This window comes from Micromys minutus (genome assembly GCF_963924665.1).
Source record: "Micromys minutus genome assembly, chromosome: 20".
Classification (NCBI taxonomy): domain Eukaryota; kingdom Metazoa; phylum Chordata; class Mammalia; order Rodentia; family Muridae; genus Micromys; species Micromys minutus.
Genome location: NC_137955.1, coordinates 13,754,781 through 13,775,693, shown reverse-complemented (window position 1 = coordinate 13,775,693; position 20,913 = coordinate 13,754,781). Strand labels below are relative to the sequence as shown.

The 20,913-nt window shown below is 44.6% G+C and overlaps 1 protein-coding gene across 1 annotated transcript in view; it reads right to left on the bottom strand.

The window, feature by feature from the left end:
* Window positions 1-8,821: 8,821 nt before the first annotated feature.
* Window positions 8,822-20,913, bottom strand: part of IL6ST (interleukin 6 cytokine family signal transducer) — a 44,433-nt gene continuing 32,341 nt past the window's right edge. The window contains exons 15-17 of the mRNA XM_080933550.1: window positions 16,645-16,741; window positions 15,084-15,165; window positions 8,822-14,306 (exon numbers count right to left, since the gene is read on the bottom strand). Coding sequence (XP_080789676.1) covers window positions 13,560-14,306; window positions 15,084-15,165; window positions 16,645-16,741 — 926 coding nt within the window. The 3' untranslated portion in view covers window positions 8,822-13,559. The remainder of the gene's footprint in view (window positions 14,307-15,083; window positions 15,166-16,644; window positions 16,742-20,913) is intronic.

The window sequence follows — 20,913 nt, the reverse complement described above, 5'->3', positions numbered from 1 at the left end:
GTGGTCCTCAACCCTTCCTAATGCTGGGACCCTTTAATACAGCTCATGTTGTGGTGACCCCAACCATTAAATTTTATTCATTACTACTCCATAACTATAATTTTGCTACTTCTAATGAATCATAATGTAGATATGTAATTTTCAGGATTTCTGATATTGACCCCCATGAAAGGGTCATTTGTGAAAGGGGTCATGACCCACAGATTGAGAATGACTACTCTAGAAGCTCTCCTTTTGATGTAGACCTCCCTTCCCCTATGTGCCTCCCAGGATGCTGGGCTGTTTTAGAAGCAGCTGACTCAGGCAATGCTGCTGTCAGGTAGGTGACGAAGCAGAAGGGCCATGCCTGCGCTCACAGCACAAGGACGGTGGGAAAAGACCCAGTTTAAGACAGGCTCAGGATGGCTGTCCTATGGCAATGTCAATTTTGTGAGCGTCTGACAGGATAGAGCAGAGGAAATCGGGTAGAAGGATGGACCTTTTGCATGCTGGTTAGATCAAGTTCCACACATGTCTTCCATTCCTCTTCTATTCCACTTTCTACTCCTTCCCAGCCCCCAATCCTTACCTCTCTGTAATTCTCTCGAATGATCCTAATCACTCTGGCTCTCTGTCTTCCCTTGGCAGACCTGTCCTTGATCCTTGAGATCTCAGCCCCAATGAACAGATCATGGACCAGGACCTCCATCTTCCACATCTGGGCTTTGGCAGTATCTGTGTCCCTAGCCTCGCCCCCACCCCAATCTCCAGGTACACACTCTCTTTCCCACTGAGCTCAGCACAATCATTTTTAGCTGCTCCCTAGAAATCTGTCCTGGGAATGAATGTGTCCAGAACAAACTCTTAATATGTCCAGCCCTCAGCTCCTCTCCTGAGTTTTCCTCCCTGTTTTCTTTTTCCCCTGACTTTGACACTTAGAGTCACTGGAACTAGGTTTACCCTCCCCTCCACAATACCTAATGCTCACCATTTTTTGGAAAAACCTGTCTCACCAGTCTTTAGGTCCCCTTTACAGATCCTGTGACAGTCCTGGCCTTCAGAGACTTCACAGAGCCTCCTCATTCCTCTTCCTGAGTTCAGAACTGCTTTCTCCCCAGATGGCTCTGTGAGCTCTGGAGCCACCTGCTGCAGCCTCTCAATCCTTTTACATTTGCTGGTAAAGCGGATGGCTTCACACGAGGAGTGAAGTGTCTTCTAAATTATTGACTCAAGCAATGAGCTTTCAGTTAAGTCCAAGAGTATCCTGTGGGGGAATAAAGCCTACTGTTATTATGTATGCGTGTGCCTACTGTGTGTAGGTGGGTGTGGGTATCACAGCACATATGTGGAATTCAGCAGGCAACTTTGTACAGTCTTTTCTGTTTTTTCTTCTTTACTGGGGCTTAGAGGAAGCCAGGCCTGCACAGCAAGCTCTTAATCTGCTGAGCCATTTCATTACTGTAGTACATTTTTATAAATTTAATTAAACCACATAAATTAATTCCTTTAGAGTTGTGCAGGTTGGGTCTCTCTGGGTCAAAGTTAAAGCTGTGCTCCATTGTGAAAAAGCATCCTGGCCTTTCCTAGCTTCTCGAATGTGTCATCCTTCTGTGGCTCCTGGAATGTGTTCTCCTTCCTCTCTCTGCAACATCATCAGGGCTAGGTCCCTCTGCTTTCTCAAAGTGGCATAAAGCTGTTGTACCTGCATGCAACTGGAGGCTTAGCGTTTGTCTTATTGTTGGCACCCTACCTAGAAGACCTAGGCCACTAAAACCCCCTAGACCAACCAGGTCACAGGCCCAGCAGGATGTCTGTGGTTTTATTTTGCAGAGATAAGCCTTCAACCCTGTTGGGGTGCATGACAACCATGGCTAGACACATGGAAGTCTCCACTTTCTGTGCTTCAGAACTGCTTTCGGAGGAAACAGCTCAAAGAATACACCCGCAGTAATACAACCATCCCTTCAAAATCAACAATTTACTTAGACCCGAGGCTGCACATTTCTCTATGTATCAGCACATTAAGGGGTTTGTCCAGCTCCTTCCGAGATATGTTTATCCACCAGGCTGTCTTGTCCTCCAGGAAATATAAAGGAGTTCCAGGAAAAATGAGGGACTTGCTGGCTGTTGATTTCTACACAAGCTTGGCAACAGCTTCCTAGCTGACGAGTCAGGACATCTCCTGGACTAGCTCCATGGGACATCCTTTTATCTCTTCATCAGGGGTAGGGTGTGTGGGGGGGGCATGCTCCACCCAAGGGCAATTGCTCTGAGACCTAGAACAATATTTCCTTCTCATTTCTAGAAGAGAGAGACTCATTGGTCTTCCCCATCCCCAAATTAAAACCAGAAACAATAAGAACAACAAAACCTAATACAGAAAACTTGTACACAAGCTAGTGGAACAAGGGGTTCCTGCCTCCTGAGTGTTCTTGGAAACCTCTCTCAAGTTCTTGGCTAGGAAAGCTAAGGGGATGAACCTAGGACAGTCCTTTGAGCAAGTTCTGTGGTACCTGAGGCATGGAGCTACATAGCAGTATGTACCTAAGTTACAGATAGTCACTAACCCCATAAAAGCTGAACAGTATGCCAGAGGCAAGACTCAGCTATAGTGGTAATGGGCTAAACCACTCTGGCTCCTGCTGGGTTGCATGCTTCCACCTGCCCAGGAGCAAACTGGATTTGAGAATGAAACACACACACACACACACACACACACACACACACTGGTTAATTTTTGACATGCTATGACTAACTCAAAGGCTGGGCACTCCTAAACCTTCCCCCCAGGCCCAATCGGGGAAAAAAGTGGCCAGTGGCCACTTACTTGAATTCTTACGGGGCTGGTTGGCTTTCTTTCCAGCAGCTCTTACATACGATCCTTCTCCCCCAAGTCATGGTGACCCTCTGTCTTCCTTTTTCCCAATTCCTGGACTGCACAAATCTAAAGGTTCTGCCCCTCTCTTTCCACACAGCCATTGGCTGTTGGCTCTTTATTGATTGATCAAAACATAATTGGGGATAATGACCTTCAGGGTTTGGACAAGCAGATTCCTATTAAGTCATTAGAACCAATCCCCAACACCTGGCTAATGTGATGAATGGGGAAAAAGGCAGGTTCATGGAGTCCAGTGGATTTTGCATGCTTATTCACAGTAACTATGTGAGTTTGGTACCAGACAAGGAAAGGGGCAAAGGGGAGGAGGGAGTGAGAGATGCCAAGACTACTTTAGAGGGAGATCACATGGGCTTGAAATGGTTCAAGCAACTTCCCTAGAAGATGGCCAAGGATGCCTACAGGTAAAGACCACAGAGGGTGACTGGTGACCTCACATTGCATTGTGGACTTACCAGGTCTAGAGCATCAGGCCTTGGGTAGCTCTGGGGTCAAGTGTGCTTGGCTCCTGGAACAGCAGGAACGGCAGGCATCAGCGGATGAATGTGGAGAGTGGTATAAAGAACTAAGCTCGTCTCAAGGGTGTGCAATTATCGTTCCTTTCCCAAAGTGAGTGGGAAAGAAAGTGTATTAGAGGTAGAGATTTTTCAGCTTGGGACCCTCGCATCAGCTGGGGTAACCAATGAGAGTCAGGATCTGTGGTGTCAGCCCAGAGCCTTTCTGTCCTTTCCTATTGGCTGCCATTAGTAGTGACAATATGTTAGATCTAGGCTTCTGGAAGGCAATGGTTGCCAATGGTTCTGCCCAGCTATGGTGAAGCACGGCATTCTACTAGCATGCCAGGCAGCATGTCCCAAGTGTAATCGTGGCATAGTTATTATGGGTGCAACCAGTTCCTTTCAGATTAAATTGAAGGCTTGTTCTACAGTGTTTGCTGTCAGCCGAGGCAACACCCACAGCTGGGGAAATGATAATCCCTAGCGGGGAGGGACAGTTGGAGTGTTATGAAGCTCTGTCCCCTGAACATGACATAGCTCTTGTGCTCTTGAAGTCAGATCTCTGGGGTTGTCCACACGAAACCTTCACATCTGGTTATTGTTGCCTGTAAGTAAGTTGTCTGTGTTTCTGTAACTCCCTCCTCACCATGATGGTGTAAATCACAATTAAACTCATGAATTCATTCCACTGGAACTGAGTGGAATAGTTTCTCTGGTCTCTTGTTGCCTCCTTTGGGGTGGATATACACAGACTCCCCAGGAAAATTCGTGAAACATGTTGTCAAACTGCTTTGCTGTGTGACTGAGGCTCCTTGTAATCTGTTCTTACCACTGACCAGGCGAATGTGGGGAGCAATTTGATTGTCTGTCTGTCTCATCTCAAGATGAGTTTTCTCCTTGGGGGACACAGGAGCACAAGGCCGTGGATGAAGCAAGACAAGCTATCTATACAGTTTTCAGTGTCCATCTTTGTCTTCATTTGAGAGTGTCACAGTCTCCTCAGATGTCACATGAGTGTCTCTTCTATTAACCACTGGAGAATAGAGTGAATTCTGATTGGCTGCTGGCCTGTCCATCGGGACTTTGGTTGAAATGAGTTATAGCTTACTGTTCAGTGAAAATGGGTGAAGCTGGTGTAGCATGTTTTAAAGGTGGCTCCTCAGGCTGGAGAGATGGCTCGGTGGTAAAGAGCACTGACTTCTCTTCAAGAGGTCCTGAGTTCAATTCCCAGAAACCACATGGAGGCTCACAACCATCTGTAATGGGAGCTGATGCCCTCTTCTGGTGTGTCTGCAAACAGTTACAGTGTACTCCTATAAATAAAATTAATAATCTTTAAAAAAATAAATGAAGATGGGTCCTCTGAGAGCTGTCCTGAGCCTCAGGGGTTCATATATGATCAAAACAGAGTTTACTGGGCTTGATGGTGCACAACTTTAATATTAGAACTTAGCAGACAGAGGCAGGTGGATCTCTGTGAGTTTGAGGACAGCCTGATTGTCACAGAGTTACAGGACAGCCAGGGCTCTACAGAGCCTTCAGACAACATATCTTTTGGATGTGTGTTTTTTTTTTTAACTTGTCAATGAATAAGCTTTATGATTAAAAAGAGAAAATGCATACATGTATTATATTTTAAAATCATGATCTTCTCATAAAATTACTAAGATCAATTTTCCATTTTGCTTTTGGTTTCTGTGAGATACTGTGTAATTTCTTCCTTCATATCTGAGCAAATACCCTATATTATCTACCATTCCCTAGTTTTCTTAGGAGCTCTGATTTTACTGTAAATAAAATTCATAAAAAGTGATAGTGATGATTCCACCGCTTGAGCTATGTATAAGAGATCATTCTAACTTGTAGTATTCTCAGAAGCACTTTAGTGTGTGTTGGAAAAAATGTTTTAAATGTATTACATCTTCCAGTGCCATAACAAGGACCACCATGGTTCTGATTAAGAAAGACACACAGATGACATTTAAAAATTTTTTTAATATATTGTTTTTTGAAAACACTGGGCAAGACTCTAACTAGAGAAATTTGAAAGGGTTTATGACTTCTTAGGAATCACTCTCTGTTAAAACTTTTTTTTTTTTTTTTTTTTTTTTTGGAGACAGTTCATGTTGTTGAACTCACTATGAACCTGCTAGCCTCTGACTTTTGTGTCCAACATTCTCTGATTACAGGTATGTACCACCAAACTGGCTTAGGGCTCCTGTTAATCGAACAAAATATCCACCAATTCTAATCACATCTGTAAATGTTTTATAAATGAATAGCATTTCTTTAAATTCCAAGAGAATGATGCTGACATTATGCTTTATTGCACATTTAATGAAACACCCTTTTATTTCAAGTTCATAATTTTTCTTGGCTTCCTGGCAGTAACTGTTTTATTCACATTGAGTATATTTTTACAGATCCCTGAAAAACATGACAGCTTTGGAAATGGCCTCTCGTGCCAGCTGCACAGATGAGAGCAGAGTGTTAAAACAGACACACCCAAGTCGGTTAGTCAGAATTCACTTTGGTGGCCAGCATCCCTTAAACATAGTCTATGAAGAAAAGTGGTGTGTGTGTGTGTGTGTGGGGGGGAGAGAGAGAGAGAGAGAGAGAGAGAGAGAGAGAGAGAGAGAGAGAGAGAGAGAGGAGGGAGGGAGGGAGGGAGGGAGGGAGGGAGGGAGGGAGGGAGGGAGGGAGGGAGGGAGGGAGGGAGAGAGAGGGAGAGAGAGAGAGAGAGATTCCCTTGGAGGCAGGTGGTTTTAGGTGGGAGGGCTCAGCTGTATCCGGTCGGTAGAAGCAGGAAAGTTAGCTGCCAGCCTGCTGGGATCTAGACGGTTTTCCTGGAGCCTGTGGCTCAGCAGGTGTTAATATGTGTTACCTAGACAGGCATTTCATGCACCCTGGAAGTTGGGTGAACTGAGAGGTTCAGTGAGTTTGTCACTTTGGATGATTCCAAGTGACATCAAGTAACCATTACCTGGGCCCCTCCTTCGCTCGCCTGGCCACTGTCATTGCAAATAGAGGACTGCGCCTACCCTTTCACAGTTTGGACGGCTGCTTTTTTCTGTTTCTTTTCTCTTTTTACAGAATCGAGGTCAGGAATGGTCTCTTAAGTTCCCCAGAAACAAATCCGGATACAAATATAGGTTCAGTGATGAAGGGCCTGCTCTAGGCGGAACTTAGGGAGCAGGAGAAGCTCGGTGGGACCGGAAGAGCCCTGAGCAGGGCAGCTCCTGCTCAACCCGTGGACGCCTCTGAGACTGCTCCTTGGAACAATCCACCCCAGGCCATGGGCTGGACTTCCACACTCTTAAATTGCTCAGCCATTGCTGAGACCATGCCCACGGGGTATGCAAGCTCCAGCAGCTTTTCAACTCTGTTACGGAGAACAAGAGCATGGGTGGGGTGGGGTGGGGTGGGGATGGGAGGTGGGGGGCTGCCAGACCCAACTAAGCGCATTCACACAGAGCTTTTTCACATGAGCTCACCAATCCTTGTCCTCGGCTCTGGAGTGGCCCATTCTGCAGTTTTGAAGGCCGAACATAGTAACTTGGAGCAAGGGTGTTGAGATAATGCATTTATGAGCCTCAGACGTGCTGCCCGCTCACTCAGGGCTTGATGACTTCTTAAGCCTTGTTTATTTTAACCTGTAGAGCCGGGAGACAGCATCACCCCTGTGACTGAGCTGCAAAGCAGTGTTGACAGTGCAGGCTGGCTCAGCACACAGCAAGTGCTCTGTGAACAACAGCAGCTTTATTTATTTAGCCATCTCAAGTGGGGTGAGCGTCTAAAAGGTTGTACCAAGCCTGCTGACCTTCCAACGCCCCAACGCTTTCTAAGTATGGCTTTGCACTGTTTTTAGCTTCGGGGTGGGTCTCTGACTAAAAAGGGTTGAACTCGGGAAAGCGTGGAGCAGTTGTTACTGGGAACACATTTTTCCTGCTCCCTCACACTCCTCGGTGTCACTTTCCCTGACAGCATCCAGAGTGGAGACAGGATTGTTCAGGTTAGAGGGACCCAGAAGAACCTTGGAGGAGACCTACAGCCTTGGGAGAGGTGTGCATGTGGTGTTTGGATGACTAATTGGGAGAGAGGTGAGGCTTGCGTGGTGTGTAACTGTCACTGGGGGATGTGTGTCTATGTGACTATAATTTCCCTGAGAGGAAGTGGACTATTCTCAGATCCTTGCCATCAAGGGTGAGTAAAGACACCCAGGCTGGGGTACATACGGGTCCCTGCAGCTAGCTCCACCCCCTTCATCCCTTATAGATGGCCTTGTTGGCTTTGACATAGGCCCTGACACTAAGACATTCCTGGGTGCTGCCCTAGGGCGGAGGCTGGGTTTCCTGGACCCAGACACAGGGCTAGCGGTGTAAGCTGTTTCAGTGTTTACAGCCCCCACCCCCAAGCTGGTTGCCTTTCTTTCTCAGGAGTCTTGGTCTGACTGGTCAGTCATGCCTAACGTCTTTGCTGTCCCATTTTTCTATTGCTCTCAGCCCCCTTCAACCGTTGTCCAGACCAAAGAAACATTCCCAAATGGTTCCTCAGCTCCTTGGGTCTATTTATCCTTCAGAGGATGAAAGGTTCCTCTCAGAGTAAATACATTGGAGAACCTAGAACACCTTCCACTCTCCTGTGGTGACGACCCAACCCAAACGCCCACACTGAGCCCGGTGTATGGAAGAGCACGTGTAGCTTATGGAAGAATTTGTGTATATCCCTTTAAGAAAAAACAAGCAGTAGGAAGCTGTACAATCCCCAGTAAGATAGCCATTTCCCTCTAGGGAAACAGGATGATCATGTTTTTGAAAGCAGGAAGGACTTTTATCCGTGCACACAGTGCAATCAGCTGGTACATTAGAAGGCAAGCTGGGCTTCTACAACCTGTAGTGGATATGCGACTTAAATATTTCAAAGTGAATGTTTTGTATAAACCTCACTATAGATTCGAAGGGGTGAGATTCAATCCTTAACTAGTTTGTAGGTATAATCCATCATGTTTAGACAGGACCTTGGTAGCTGGTGCCTTTATCTACCCTAGCAGACTTAGCTTCATTGGCAAGACAAACATGGACAGCACAGACCCAGACTGGCCACAAGGTGGCGCAGCGCCTCTATATTTGGTCCCTGAGCAAATACATAAGGGGACCATGAACTGGGAGGGAAGATACTGGAATTCCAGAATTTATATAGTAAATCTGCAAACTGTAGGCTATTGTCATGTCTTCTGTTATCGGGGCCAACACCGTGTACAAGTTTGTTCTAACTCCTATTCCATGTTAAAAGAGCATTTAACAAGTCATTAAACCCTGATAAAATATCATCTATACCAAGACCTGTGTTAGCCAACACCAGTACATGTTAAAACACCATATTTGATGACACCTGGACGGTGGTGACCTCAGACAGAAAAGACAACAGTTTCTTTCTCAAATTTATTTAAAAGGATCAGAGCTGATATAGTAAGACATTTATGACAGGGTCAACAGAAAAAACGATAGCTTTGGTTACACTCAGCACATGCAACAGACTAGACGTAACGCACGCACACGCTTCCCACATGAAGCTGAATGGGCACTGGGGGGCGCTAACACAGTAGGCAAAGTTGAGAGAACGGTACAGAGCTCAGAGCACAGCTAAGAGCAAAGGCATGAGGAGGAGCCATACTCGATGCCCAATGCCCACTGCCACCCTGGGCAGCAAGGTGCACTTGCTTTAGAGTATATTACACAAACATTAAGGCCACAGAGTTTCCAAACACCTGTCTTATCCCTTTATGTCTGACGCATCATATTTTTCTATTTATGTAACAGCATTTGCAGTCTGTAGTTACCAGACTAAGCTGGCGATCCCAGGACTAAGAAACAACCTGGTGCGTTTTTCATCCCGACCCCTCATCGGTGTTGGCAACCGGTTAATCAAAAACAAAAACTCTCTGTGGGAGCTTACAGGCGGCAAAAAGGCCTGAGAAAGTCAGAACGAGTAACACCCGGAGCCGCCACCTCTGTATCGTTCACGGAGTGAGCATATGCTAGCCTGCACGTGACAGGAAGAGAAACCAGGAACCTGAGAGATAATACATCTGGCTTGAGAAAAACTTTGTGTCTGAATTATTTATAGTTTGCCATTGGATGGCTGTGTGTTTTCTAACTCATAGAAAGGCACATTTAAAATAATGTGATCTTACCTGGGCAAAGTGATCCAGCAATAAGTACCTACAGCCGAAAGCTGGCCCAAGAGGTTGTTCTTAGTAACTGGCCTTTACTATTTTTTTTTTTTTTTTTTTGCAGCTTATTGATTCTACTCATCTCATTAAAAACTTTACTAAACAGAAGTTGTGTTTTAAACTTGCTTTTAAAAGAAACTCAGTAACCTGAAACGGAAGAATGAACTCAATAGGCTAAAGTCTCCTGGCTTGTTCTATTTGGTTAACATAGGTCTATAGCAAACACTGAGGAATCCTATGATTGTTAGGTAGGTCTAAGTTTATGCCATAGTTTACTAAAGATGTGGGTAGACAAGAAAAAGGACAGCTTTAGAAATGGTATGTGATGTCTAATGGCACATTAGAAGTTCTACTTTTAACAGCTTTGATAGTGTCCCACGATGTGGAAACCTAAGGGCTCTTTGGAAAGTCAGTTGTGTTGAATTGGTGTTTTGCTAAAGCAAGCATGTGAATGTACTGGTTTGCTTCACATGTGTTGTTGAGCTCTATTGGTCAGGACTCCATAGAGAGAAACACACCAAAAACCTGTCAGGTTCTTGCAGCTTCCTCGGACTTGGGCTGGGCTGGATTGGCAGAGTGATGTCAGCTGACACAGACTCACACACTGAGGCAAGACTTGAGGTGAGACCAGACCCACGGACACATGATATATGGGACTCAACAGACAGCGATGGGCTTGGCTTGCTTGCATATCTTCGTTTCACTGAGAGAGGCACAGCTGAGAACCTCTCCTGCTTCTTCCTGCTGACTTGTGCAGAGGCTGAGGTCTGGCCGTTCCTGCTAGGTTGTACCACCGCTGCTGCTATCCTGTCACTACTCAACTGGACTGCTGGTGTCCTAGAAGTGTCTGCAAGTGGATTGACTCGCAGGCCATTGCTGACCTGTGAACTGAACTCATTTCCTGACAATGCAGACAGGATTTGCTCCAAAGAACCATTTCTAAACAGGTCCACTTCTCCTGTATCTTAATAACCTCTTTCCTACTCCCTCTGGTGGCTGGTGGGCTAGAAGGAAGGTTAAAGCATTTAGGAACCGTTATTAAAATTAGGGTTGAGGAAAAAAAAAATCAAAAGCTGCAGTCCCATAAGCCCTTCTACCTCTTTAACCCTTTAAGTTCACAATAAGAACTCTGATCTCAGCAGACAGTGGTGGCTCACCAGGCAGGCAGATCCAGGACAGCCACAGCCACACAGAGAAACCCTGTCTTAAAAAACCAAAATACCAGAAAATCAAAAACCTTACATCCTGGATGAGCTGATGGACACAGTTCAGGGACTGTGCAGAGACTGAATGAACCATAGACATGAACAGTGGACAGGAACCGTGCACAGACTGAATAAACTGTAGACAGGAACAGTAGACAGGAACCGTACACAGACTGAATGAACTATAGACAGGAACAGTAGATAGGAACCGTACACAGACTGAATAAAATGTAGACAGGAGGGGTGGGTGCAGGGGGCGAGCTGCACTTTTCCTAGTTCTGCTTCTCTATGACCCTGAGGACTGACTAATGCTTTTCAAAGGACTAAGATTTTGTGTTTGATCGAGTAAAAGATGGACACTCTGTTTTGTAAGATCGATTCAGCATTAAACCTTCCTTTTTCTACGAATCCTACCTAAAGAGGCAACTGCATTAGAAACAGTGAACTAGTGTTAGCCAGAAGACAGGCTGTTTTCTGATGTGCCTTAAACTACATTTTACACACAAAAGAATAAAAGAACACGTGCAGAAGTAGCTTTATTTGACTGGTTTTACATAAAGAAGCTTAGCTTCTCTGCCTACCTAAGGTACAGGTTACGTGCATCCAGATCATCCTTAGCCATGCTGCGGCAGAGTCTGTACTTAGGATGAGTTTAAGACTGTTTCTCTCTTAAACAAAGAGCGGTGATCCATTCCCCATCTGAATGGATGTGCATACAGTGCGCGCGCTCTGCTGGCCCTCTGCAGAACTTCCCGTATGGGGATTTAACATGCAGACTTGCTTCCATGAGGTCCTCCCCTTAATGACCTCTATGTTCATTCCTGAACTCACACTGAGCAACTGTCCTACCCCAGGAAAGACTTCACACTACGATGGTCACAGCACCACTATTAGATATGAGGAAGCTTATAGCTAACCATGAATACAGTCATGTAAGTAGACTGCTTACAGTGAGAAAGTGAGAAATTTAGCAGGTGTTAATTTCTGGCAGATATAAACATAGAAAGCTCAGTCCTGACAGGACCAGGCTTTGATATCCAACTTGAATGGTGATGGTGCAAGCTTGTAGTGTGACTTCTGTCTCTCTGACCCTGACCTGACCTGCCTGTCCCGACTTTCACCACCAACCTTCAAGTCTGGCGTTTTAGCAATCCCAGGCTGGCTTTGCCAAGAAGGCAACTGAATCTCTTGGAGCAAAGCATGTACTGTCTCACCGGGATTATACATGTGAAAGAACTCAGAAAAGGATTACCCAGTATAAAAATATAAATGATAACACATCAGCAAGTAGAATAGACACAACCTTCTGAAAGCCAAAGGTAAAACCGCATCCAAATAAGCTCCTCCTCAGCTGCTGTGTGGTGACCGCTAGAAATGATCTAAGTGACATGTTCTCAAACTTTCATCCTTGTCCTGTGAGCCACTAAAGGCGCTCAGCCAACCCCTGTCTACCCAGTGGCTACCTTAACCCCCCCCTTCCATGTCACACAGACAAGTTAGGCACAAATACATTAATGGCTTTAGGGCTAAACACTGGATGCCTGGGCTATTCCTTAATAAAGCAACTAGAAGGAATAGGTTTTAGATAGTCCTAAATCATGTGTAAAGTTCCACCTCATAAATGGCAGATATTAAAACCACCTGGTGGGGTGTGTGGCAGCACACACCCAAAGTCCCAGACACCCAGGAAGCTGGGCCAGGAGGATCACTTGAGCCTAAATAACGTGAGATGTGTAGACTAGGAGCTCAGTGGTAGAGCGTGTCTAGCATGAACAAGGCTGTGGGTTCGAACTAACGAAACCCATACAGCTTCACCAGCTCTGCAGGAGGACTTCTGCCACTGTGGTGGTGGCTGCCGTGTTCTGGGACTGCCTGAGGCTCTGGGAAATGCCACCCTTCAGTAAACACCTTGCCATTCTTGAAAATAAAAACACTGTGGAGTCAATTAGAGTAATTTAAAGTTGAAGGCATTCTGGATAAAGTGCTTCCTCAACCAACCTCCGGAATCATCTGTCCCTGGTGTGTTTATCTGTGTTCAGAAAAATGTCAACAATGTAAGCCTTTACAAACAGCAAGTTTTTAAGTCTAGCGGTGTGGTGCACGCCTTTGACCCCAGGACTCCGAAGGCCGAGGCAGACAGCTCTCTGTGAGTTAGGGGCCAACCTGGTGAAATTGACTTTGAAAAATGTTATCAAGAATAAGCAGATATTTGTGAGGTTTTAGGTGACATAAGAAAATGGATGCTTCTGTGTTATTCATCTTTAAAGTTCATCCTTTTCTTCAGTAATAACTGGCAAGGAGCAGCCAATATTGTCTAATAACAGACCCAGAAATGAAGCACCACCTTCCGCTCTGGACAGTCTGCCCATGGCACCTTCAAACGATGCTGTTGGCTGAGGAGGGGTTAGATCTGTGCTCCCGGCATCTGGATGATCAGCCTCTTCAAAACCAGCACAGCAGCTGACCAATGCCGTGGCTCATTCAAAACAAAAGCTTTCCAGACTCAGACACTTTGTTTTCAACAGTGCAAACATCCTGAGACAGGAGAGTCCTCAGACTCGGAGGGCAAAGTCAGTTCATGTAGTGCTTGAAGGAGAATCCCAGATGCTCTGGAGTGGAGACGGCCCAGCTGGAACTCTGTCCTTAAAGGTGATGCTGTCTTCAGGGAGTGAAGATTGCCTCCGTCTGAAGTCACGAGTGTCCCAGCTTTACTTTGCAGGTTCTGCCCAAGATCTACAGGAGCCAGTCCTTCACTGTGGCACGTAGCCACCTTGTCTTACAGTCTGTGGCAAGTAACTTTTGGAAATGTCTTCATCGATGGCTGTCTCCATTCCAACAGAGTCAAATCTCTCCATCTGTTCACCCGAGGGAGTCCCTGTGCCAAGAGCATCGGCTGCAGAGCCTTCCTGGAACAGCCTCCGCTGCTCGGATCCACAGGGCTGTGAAATGTGATCTGAGGCCTGCTGCTGTTTCCGTCTGACGAAATCCTCCTCGCTGCCCGAACACACCTGGTTTGACCTTTCAAAATGTGCGATCTCTGGACTGGCTTCAGGCTGACTGCAGTTTTGCTTGAAGTACTGTTGCCTAGGCAAGATCTCATCACCGCTGTCCACGCCGTCCACCAGCTGCAGGTCTTCCGGCCGCTCCTCGGAGTCCAGCAGGGGCTGGGTGGACTCAGACCTGGAGAACACCTGCACGGACGGGACCTGGTGCCTGTATCCGCTGTGCACCACGGTGGAGTACTGCACAGTGCTCGCGGTGCTCTGCGCAGACTCGTTTTCCTCGGTGCTGGAGATGCTGGGCCGGGAAGAGGACATGCAGGAGGACCCCCCGATGCCACTGCTGTGTCCTTCAGTACTGATTTTCTCCTTCCTGAACAGGTCCAAGGATTTCAGGTCATCTGGACATGGCTTTTTGTTGTTTGCTTCTATTTCCACAACGCTTACGTCAGTGAAATTGCCATCTGAGTACATTTGATCTTTGGAGTTAAAGTTGTGCTGGAAAGAGAAAAATGAACGATTACTCTGGGCACATTTCAGCTTTTCAAACCACGGAGCCATCACCCTGAGCCCTATATTACAGGCTTGTTAAATAGAGAAATCTAAGGGCTTGTGCATCTTCGAAACGTCTTAGTGACTCTCAGGGTGAGAGCCATACATCCCAAGGAGTTTTAGTAGCCAGCTGAACGCAGAGAAAACAGATAAACCAAGGCGTCTGGGTCAGGCTGTATTCCCAGTTTCCAAATGAATAACACGGTAGGCTATGAATCGTACTGAACATTTCATATCTACAGTAGGCAGCACAGAACTAAACAGATAAGAAAAGGCCTTGGAAACATTAAGAACTCAAACTTGCATAACCGAGGTTTTATAAACTATACAAAGTTACAGGTAAAATGTGTTCAGTTCAGGATTATTAGGGTAATAGGGAGACTGTCCCCTCTAGGGTCTGTTAAGTGTGAAGTGTCTAGGACAGTTCTCAGAACTCATCTGCCCGAGGATGGCAGATAAGAGCCAGGGCTTAATATCCAGTTACAGATCCTCAGTTTCCATTTCGAACAGTATTTGTGTGTGCACTGCGCAGTGTGAGGTCTGTGTGCACAAACACACTACAACAGCAGTGCAAGGATGAAGAGAATTACTTCTGACTTTGACAACTGCCATTCACATCCTATTTTCCTTTCACTCGGTCTAAATAGCTTTTGGCTAAACTCTATCAATGAATCCTAATACATGAGCCTGTGCGTTAGAAACAGTAAGAAGACGGTATCTTACCCTTGGTGGGGTGTGGGGTGACCACTGGGCAATATGACTCTTTGAAGGATCTGGAACATTAGGCCAGATGTGCTTTTTAATTCTGAAAAGAAAAGAAGCAAGGTACATGTAGAACACATGTAACAATACAAAGACATTTAATTTTCAGCTAAAAGTGCCCAGTGTAAAACTGGATAAAAGTGGTATCTAACACCAAAAAATATGATAAACTTGTGATTTCCCAAACACAGGACATCACGGAGCTGACTGGTGCTCCAGGAGAGAGCAGTTGCACACTCATGTTGCAAACTCAATACTTGGGAGGCAGAAGCAGCAACAACAGGTGCTCAGGACCAATATGGCTAAGTAAAACCTAATCTCAAAATATCAAAAACTGAAAAAGAACACACACAGTTCAGGAAAACAAAAATGAGAGCTGAAAAGAAGCTGTTTTCAACGTCAACAGAACTAGATTGGTGGGAGGCAGAAACTAGACTCTGGTGGGTATCATGTCAAATTAACTCACAATGGATTACAGATGTTAGAGCTAAAACTACTAAACGTCTAGAAGAAAACATGTGACCCTGGGTTAAACAGATTTCTTAAAGAGGCTTCAAAATGCAAGGACCAGAGGAGAAGCCTGGGAAAAGGAACTTCAAAATTAAAAACTTCTGCTTCCCCAAAGTCATAATTAAGGAAACAAAATACAGAAACTGGGACAAAATTTACAAAACATGTATTTGAGAAAAACATTTGTTTCCCAACAAAAAGAATATTTACAACTCAATATAGCAAAACAAAACAAACAAAAAAACAAAAACAACAAAACCCCAAACCTCATCAATTTAAAACTGGATGAACAGCTTTAATAGATAACCGAACAAACCAGGTGATTCATGAATAGGACCATGGAGTCGGGACAGAAGTGAAAACGTAAGTTACACTCCTGCTCAGTCTTGGGAACAAAGAACAACTTAAGGAACGCCTCAGCACCAAGTGCTAATGAAGGTGGGACACTTGCAAATGGTTGAGACCGTGGGAGGCCTAGGACTGTTTCTTCTTTTCTTATGGGGCTGGAAATGGAACCTCCAGCCTTGCACCTGTCATGTGAGTGCTCTGACACGGAGCTGCATGCATGTTTCTTTCTAGTGGCTTCTGATAAAGTTACATGAAAACACGTACCAACAGAGCTTGGAATGTGGAATATTCATAGATGTTTTATAAAACAGCAGGCAAGAATTAGAAACCCGTGGACTCTCTTATATACCCACACCACAGATCATGACTCAGTAGCACAAAGGGAAAAAAATTAACATAAGCAATGGCAGAAATGAGCTCCTACATGGCTAAATGTGAGAGGTCTGCAAGCCGCTTGATTCCAGGCACGTGAACTTCTAGAACAGACAAAGCTACACCTGAGAACAGGCTGCTTCATGTGGGGCAGAAAGAAACGGCGAACTAAAGACCAACAAGGGTGCTGTGTAGGAGTGGGGATGAGTGTGGAGTGGTGTAAGCATTGTGCACAACCAGAGCTCAGCTGTAAACGAAACACTTAAACACTACCCGGGAAAGGGCTACTTACAGGTCTCGTTTATTAAAGCAGAACAAGACTCCCAGCAGCGTTGTCAGCAGGAAAGCTAAGCACACGGGTACAACTATGGCTTCTATTTCTCCTTGAGCTAAAAAAAACCAAAGGGCACAATAAGAAATAACTGTTAATACAGAGAAAAAGAGGACAAAGCATTATCGTCTTCAATGATACCACTTGATTTTTTCCTTGTTTGTGTAGACAGTGCCCTGTGTGCACCCAGATGGCCTGGAGTCACTGTGGAGCCTGTTAGCTTCCCTGTCTGCCTTCCAAGTGCCCGAGTGGCAGATTGCTGACAAAATATACATTCCTATTGCCCACCCTTGTGGTTTTCAGGTCTTGAGGTAGCTTTTCTTCCTCTCTCTGTCCTTGGGTTAATCTCAGGCATTTGTCCTTGCACTGCATACCTCGGTGTATAATAAACATAAAAACACACATTGGCAGGGAAAAATAAAAACATGTTCAGCTTGAAAAAAAAAAAAAAACGTGACTGGACGTAGTCGTCAAGTAATGAAGCGTCTGCTGTAGGCCAAGAGTTCAAGGAGATGCTGGCGAGGCCGGAGGTGGCAATTCACCTAATGAGCAGCAGGCTGGACACAGTTGCTCCCCAACATTCTCAAGTATGCAGGAGGGAAGCAGATGTGGGGATTTGAGGACAGACTTAGCCTGGGCTGTTTCCCTAGAGACACTGTCTCAAACACAAATAAGATATTTCAAGATGCAAATAAATCTGAAATTCCAAATACCATACGAACCTCTACATGCTTTTAAAACAGGATGTACACAAACGCGTCACTGAGAGAACTGTCAGAAATGTGTGAAAATGATCCCCCGTGGCTGTTTCTAGTTAACTCCTCCCACTCCTACCTGCTCTTTGCCTCTGGTGCCAAGGACTGAACTGGGTCTGGTCTATGCTAACCTTACACCCAATCACGGAGACAACTCCTTTTCATTACTCTTTTATAGGAAAAATATGAGAGGAAGCCTTAAGAAATACAGTGTTTGCTTAGCTTTCTATTTCTATCACACATATCCCCTATCACTCTACCCATGAAGGCCAGTGGAAATCAGACCGATGCTTGGGAATAAACCATTGATGGAGACTCCACAGGCAGCCCAGGCTAGCTTTAACTTGTGATCCCCCTGCTCCAGTATGTTAGACATGTACCATTGTCCTCCCTCAAGTGTCAGTGCTTGCATGCCGAGGCTGACAGACTGAGGTACAGCAGCTCTCAAAACTGCTGCCGAGCCAAGTCCTGTGTCTCTCCTGTGCCTGTCCTAGTCCCTGTGCGTGCTGCTCTCTAAGACGCCTTCTGTGCCTTATTTCCTGCACCTAACTGCAGGTCTGTCTCTACCAAAGCCTTCTTTAAAGGAAAAATGGCCTCCGCCATGGCTTCAAACTTGTATTGTTTACCGATTCAATTAGTTTATTTGCTTTTGGTAGTATTTCTTCAACTGAGCTAAAGTCTTTGGTGCAAGACTCGCATGCCATTTGGGGATGCTCTAATGGAAACTCATATAGGTGACAACTAGAGAAAGAGGTATTGCTAGATTATATTTGAGAATGGAATTTGAAAAAATTTACATTCCTCTTTATGATCCTATAGTAAATATGACTTTTGTAACTAGGAAAATACTTTTGAAGTTTTACTATAGTTTTTAGTGTTTGTTCTAGGTATTAACTGTTACAGCTCTCCTAGCATGTCATCATGTGGGCTCATTCTAGAAACTACATTGATTTTCCCTTGTAGGAAAGATCAGGATTTTATGTAATCACATTTCTACATTATCTTTACATTCATCAATGAACATGGACTTTACTAACCAATATAACCCTGGGCCATTATGGAATTACAAATATAGTTTCAATGGAATTAAAAAAAAAACCTACAATGATTCAAAAAAGATTGTACTATAAGTTGTCACAGAAGCTACAGAACAAATAGCCAGGCAAAAAGGTAGAGGATGACGAAAAGGATGATGTAAAGGATGATGTAGGATGATGTAAAGGATGACATAGAGGATGATGTAAAGGATGATGTAGAGGATGATATAAAGGATGGCATAAAGGATGACTTAAAGGATGACATAGAGGATGATGTAAAGGATGATGTAGAGGATGATATAAAGGATGACATAGAGGATGATGTAAAGGATGATGTAGAGGATGATGTAAAGGATGGCATAAAGGATGACTTAAAGGATGACGTAGAGGATGACGTAAAAGATGATGTAGAGGATGACATAGAGGATGATGTAAAGGATGACATAGAGGATGATGTAAAGGATGATGTAAAGGATGACATAGAGGATGATATAAAGGATGATGTAAAGGATGACGTAGAGGATGATGTAAAGGATGGCATAGAGGATGACTTAAAGGATGACGTAGAGGATGATGTAAAGGATGATGTAGAGGATGACAAAGAGGATGATGTAAAGGATGGCATAAAGGATGACTTAAAGGATGACGTAGAGGATGATGTAAAGGATGACATAGAGGATGATGTAAAGAATGACATAGAGGATGATGTAAAGGATGACTTAAAGGATGACATAGAGGATGATGTAAAGGATGATGTAGAGGATGATGTAGAGGATGACAAAGAGGATGATGTAAAGGATGGCATAAAGGATGACTTAAAGGATGACATAGAGGTTGATGTAAAGGATGATGTAGAGGATGACAAAGAGGATGATGTAAAGGATGACATAGAGGATGACGTAGAGGATGATGTAAAGGAAGACAAAAAGGATGATGTAGAGGATGATGTAGAGGATGATGTAAAGGATGGCGTAAAGGATGACGTAGAGAATGATGTAAAGGATGTCGTAAAGGATGACGTAAAGGATGACATAGAGGATGATGTAAAGGATGATATAAAGAATGACGTAGATGATGACGTAAAGGATGGTGTAAAGGATGACATAAAGGATGAATAGAAGATGATGTAAAGGATGATGTAGAGGATGATATAGAGGATGATATAGAGGATGATGTAAAGGATAATGTAGAGGATGATGTAGAGGATGAAGTAAAGGATGACATAGAGGATGATGTAGAGGATGATGTAGAGGATGATGTAAAGGATGATGTAAAGGATAATGTAGAGGAAGATGTAGAGGATGAAGTAAAGGATGACATAGAGGATGATGTAAAGGATGATGTAAAGGATGACATAGAGGATGATGTAAAGGATGATGTAAAGGATGATGTAAAGGATGACTGTTCAGGGCAGAGGGAGTGATGAGCCTGAGGCCAAAGGCAGGCTTATTCCAAAGGGGAAAGAGGTGCATGCAAGCCCAGCCTCCTCCACTATGTAAAGAAGAATGTAAAGACACTCACTGCAATTACACCTACATTTCTGGGTTTTGGAAATAGTTGGAGGGTTTTAAAAGGAAAGAGGGGATAGTGAAGCCGTGTAAGAAGTCTAACACATAAGGCACATAAAGAAATGGGACACAGACATGTGAAAGTATAATCCAAGCAGAACAAAAGCAGGACTGTAGGAACCAGGGACCCCAGTGAGCCAGCACACTTTATGCTGAAGATTAGAAAGAAAGGTGAATGTTTTGTTCTCCTTCCTAAGAAGGACTGAAGTATTCTGGTCTTTCTTCTTTTTGAGCTTCATAAAGTCTATGAATTGTTTCTTGGGTATTTCAAGGTTTTGGGGCTAGTATCAGTTTAGCAGTGAGTACATACTATGTGTGTTCTTTTGTGACTGGGTTTCCTCACTCAAGATGATAGCTTCAAGTTCCATCCATTTGCCTAAGAATTTCATGAAGTCATTGTTTTTAATAGCTGAGTAGTACTCCATTGTGTAAATGTACCACATTTTCTGTATTCCTTCCTCTGTTGAAGGACATCTGGGTTCTCCACTGACTGCCTCACCTGGGGATCCACCCCAAATGCCAAGAAATGCTTACTGGCAGGAGCCTGATATGGATGCCTCCTCAGAGGCTCTGCCAGAGCCATACTGATACCGATGAGGATGCTTGCAGCTAACCATCAGACTGAACATGGGAACCCTAATGTAAGAGCTAGAGAAAGGTCTGAAGGAGCTGAAAGGGTTTGCAATCCCAGGGGAAGAACATCATTATCAACCAAGCAAACCGTCCAAAACTCCCAGGGCTTAAAACACCAACACATGGAGAGACCCATGGCTCCAGTTGCATATGTAGCAGAGGACAGCATTATCTGGCATTAATGGGAGGAGAGGCTTTTGGTTCAGTGGAGGCTCGTTTTTCCAGTGTAGGGGAATG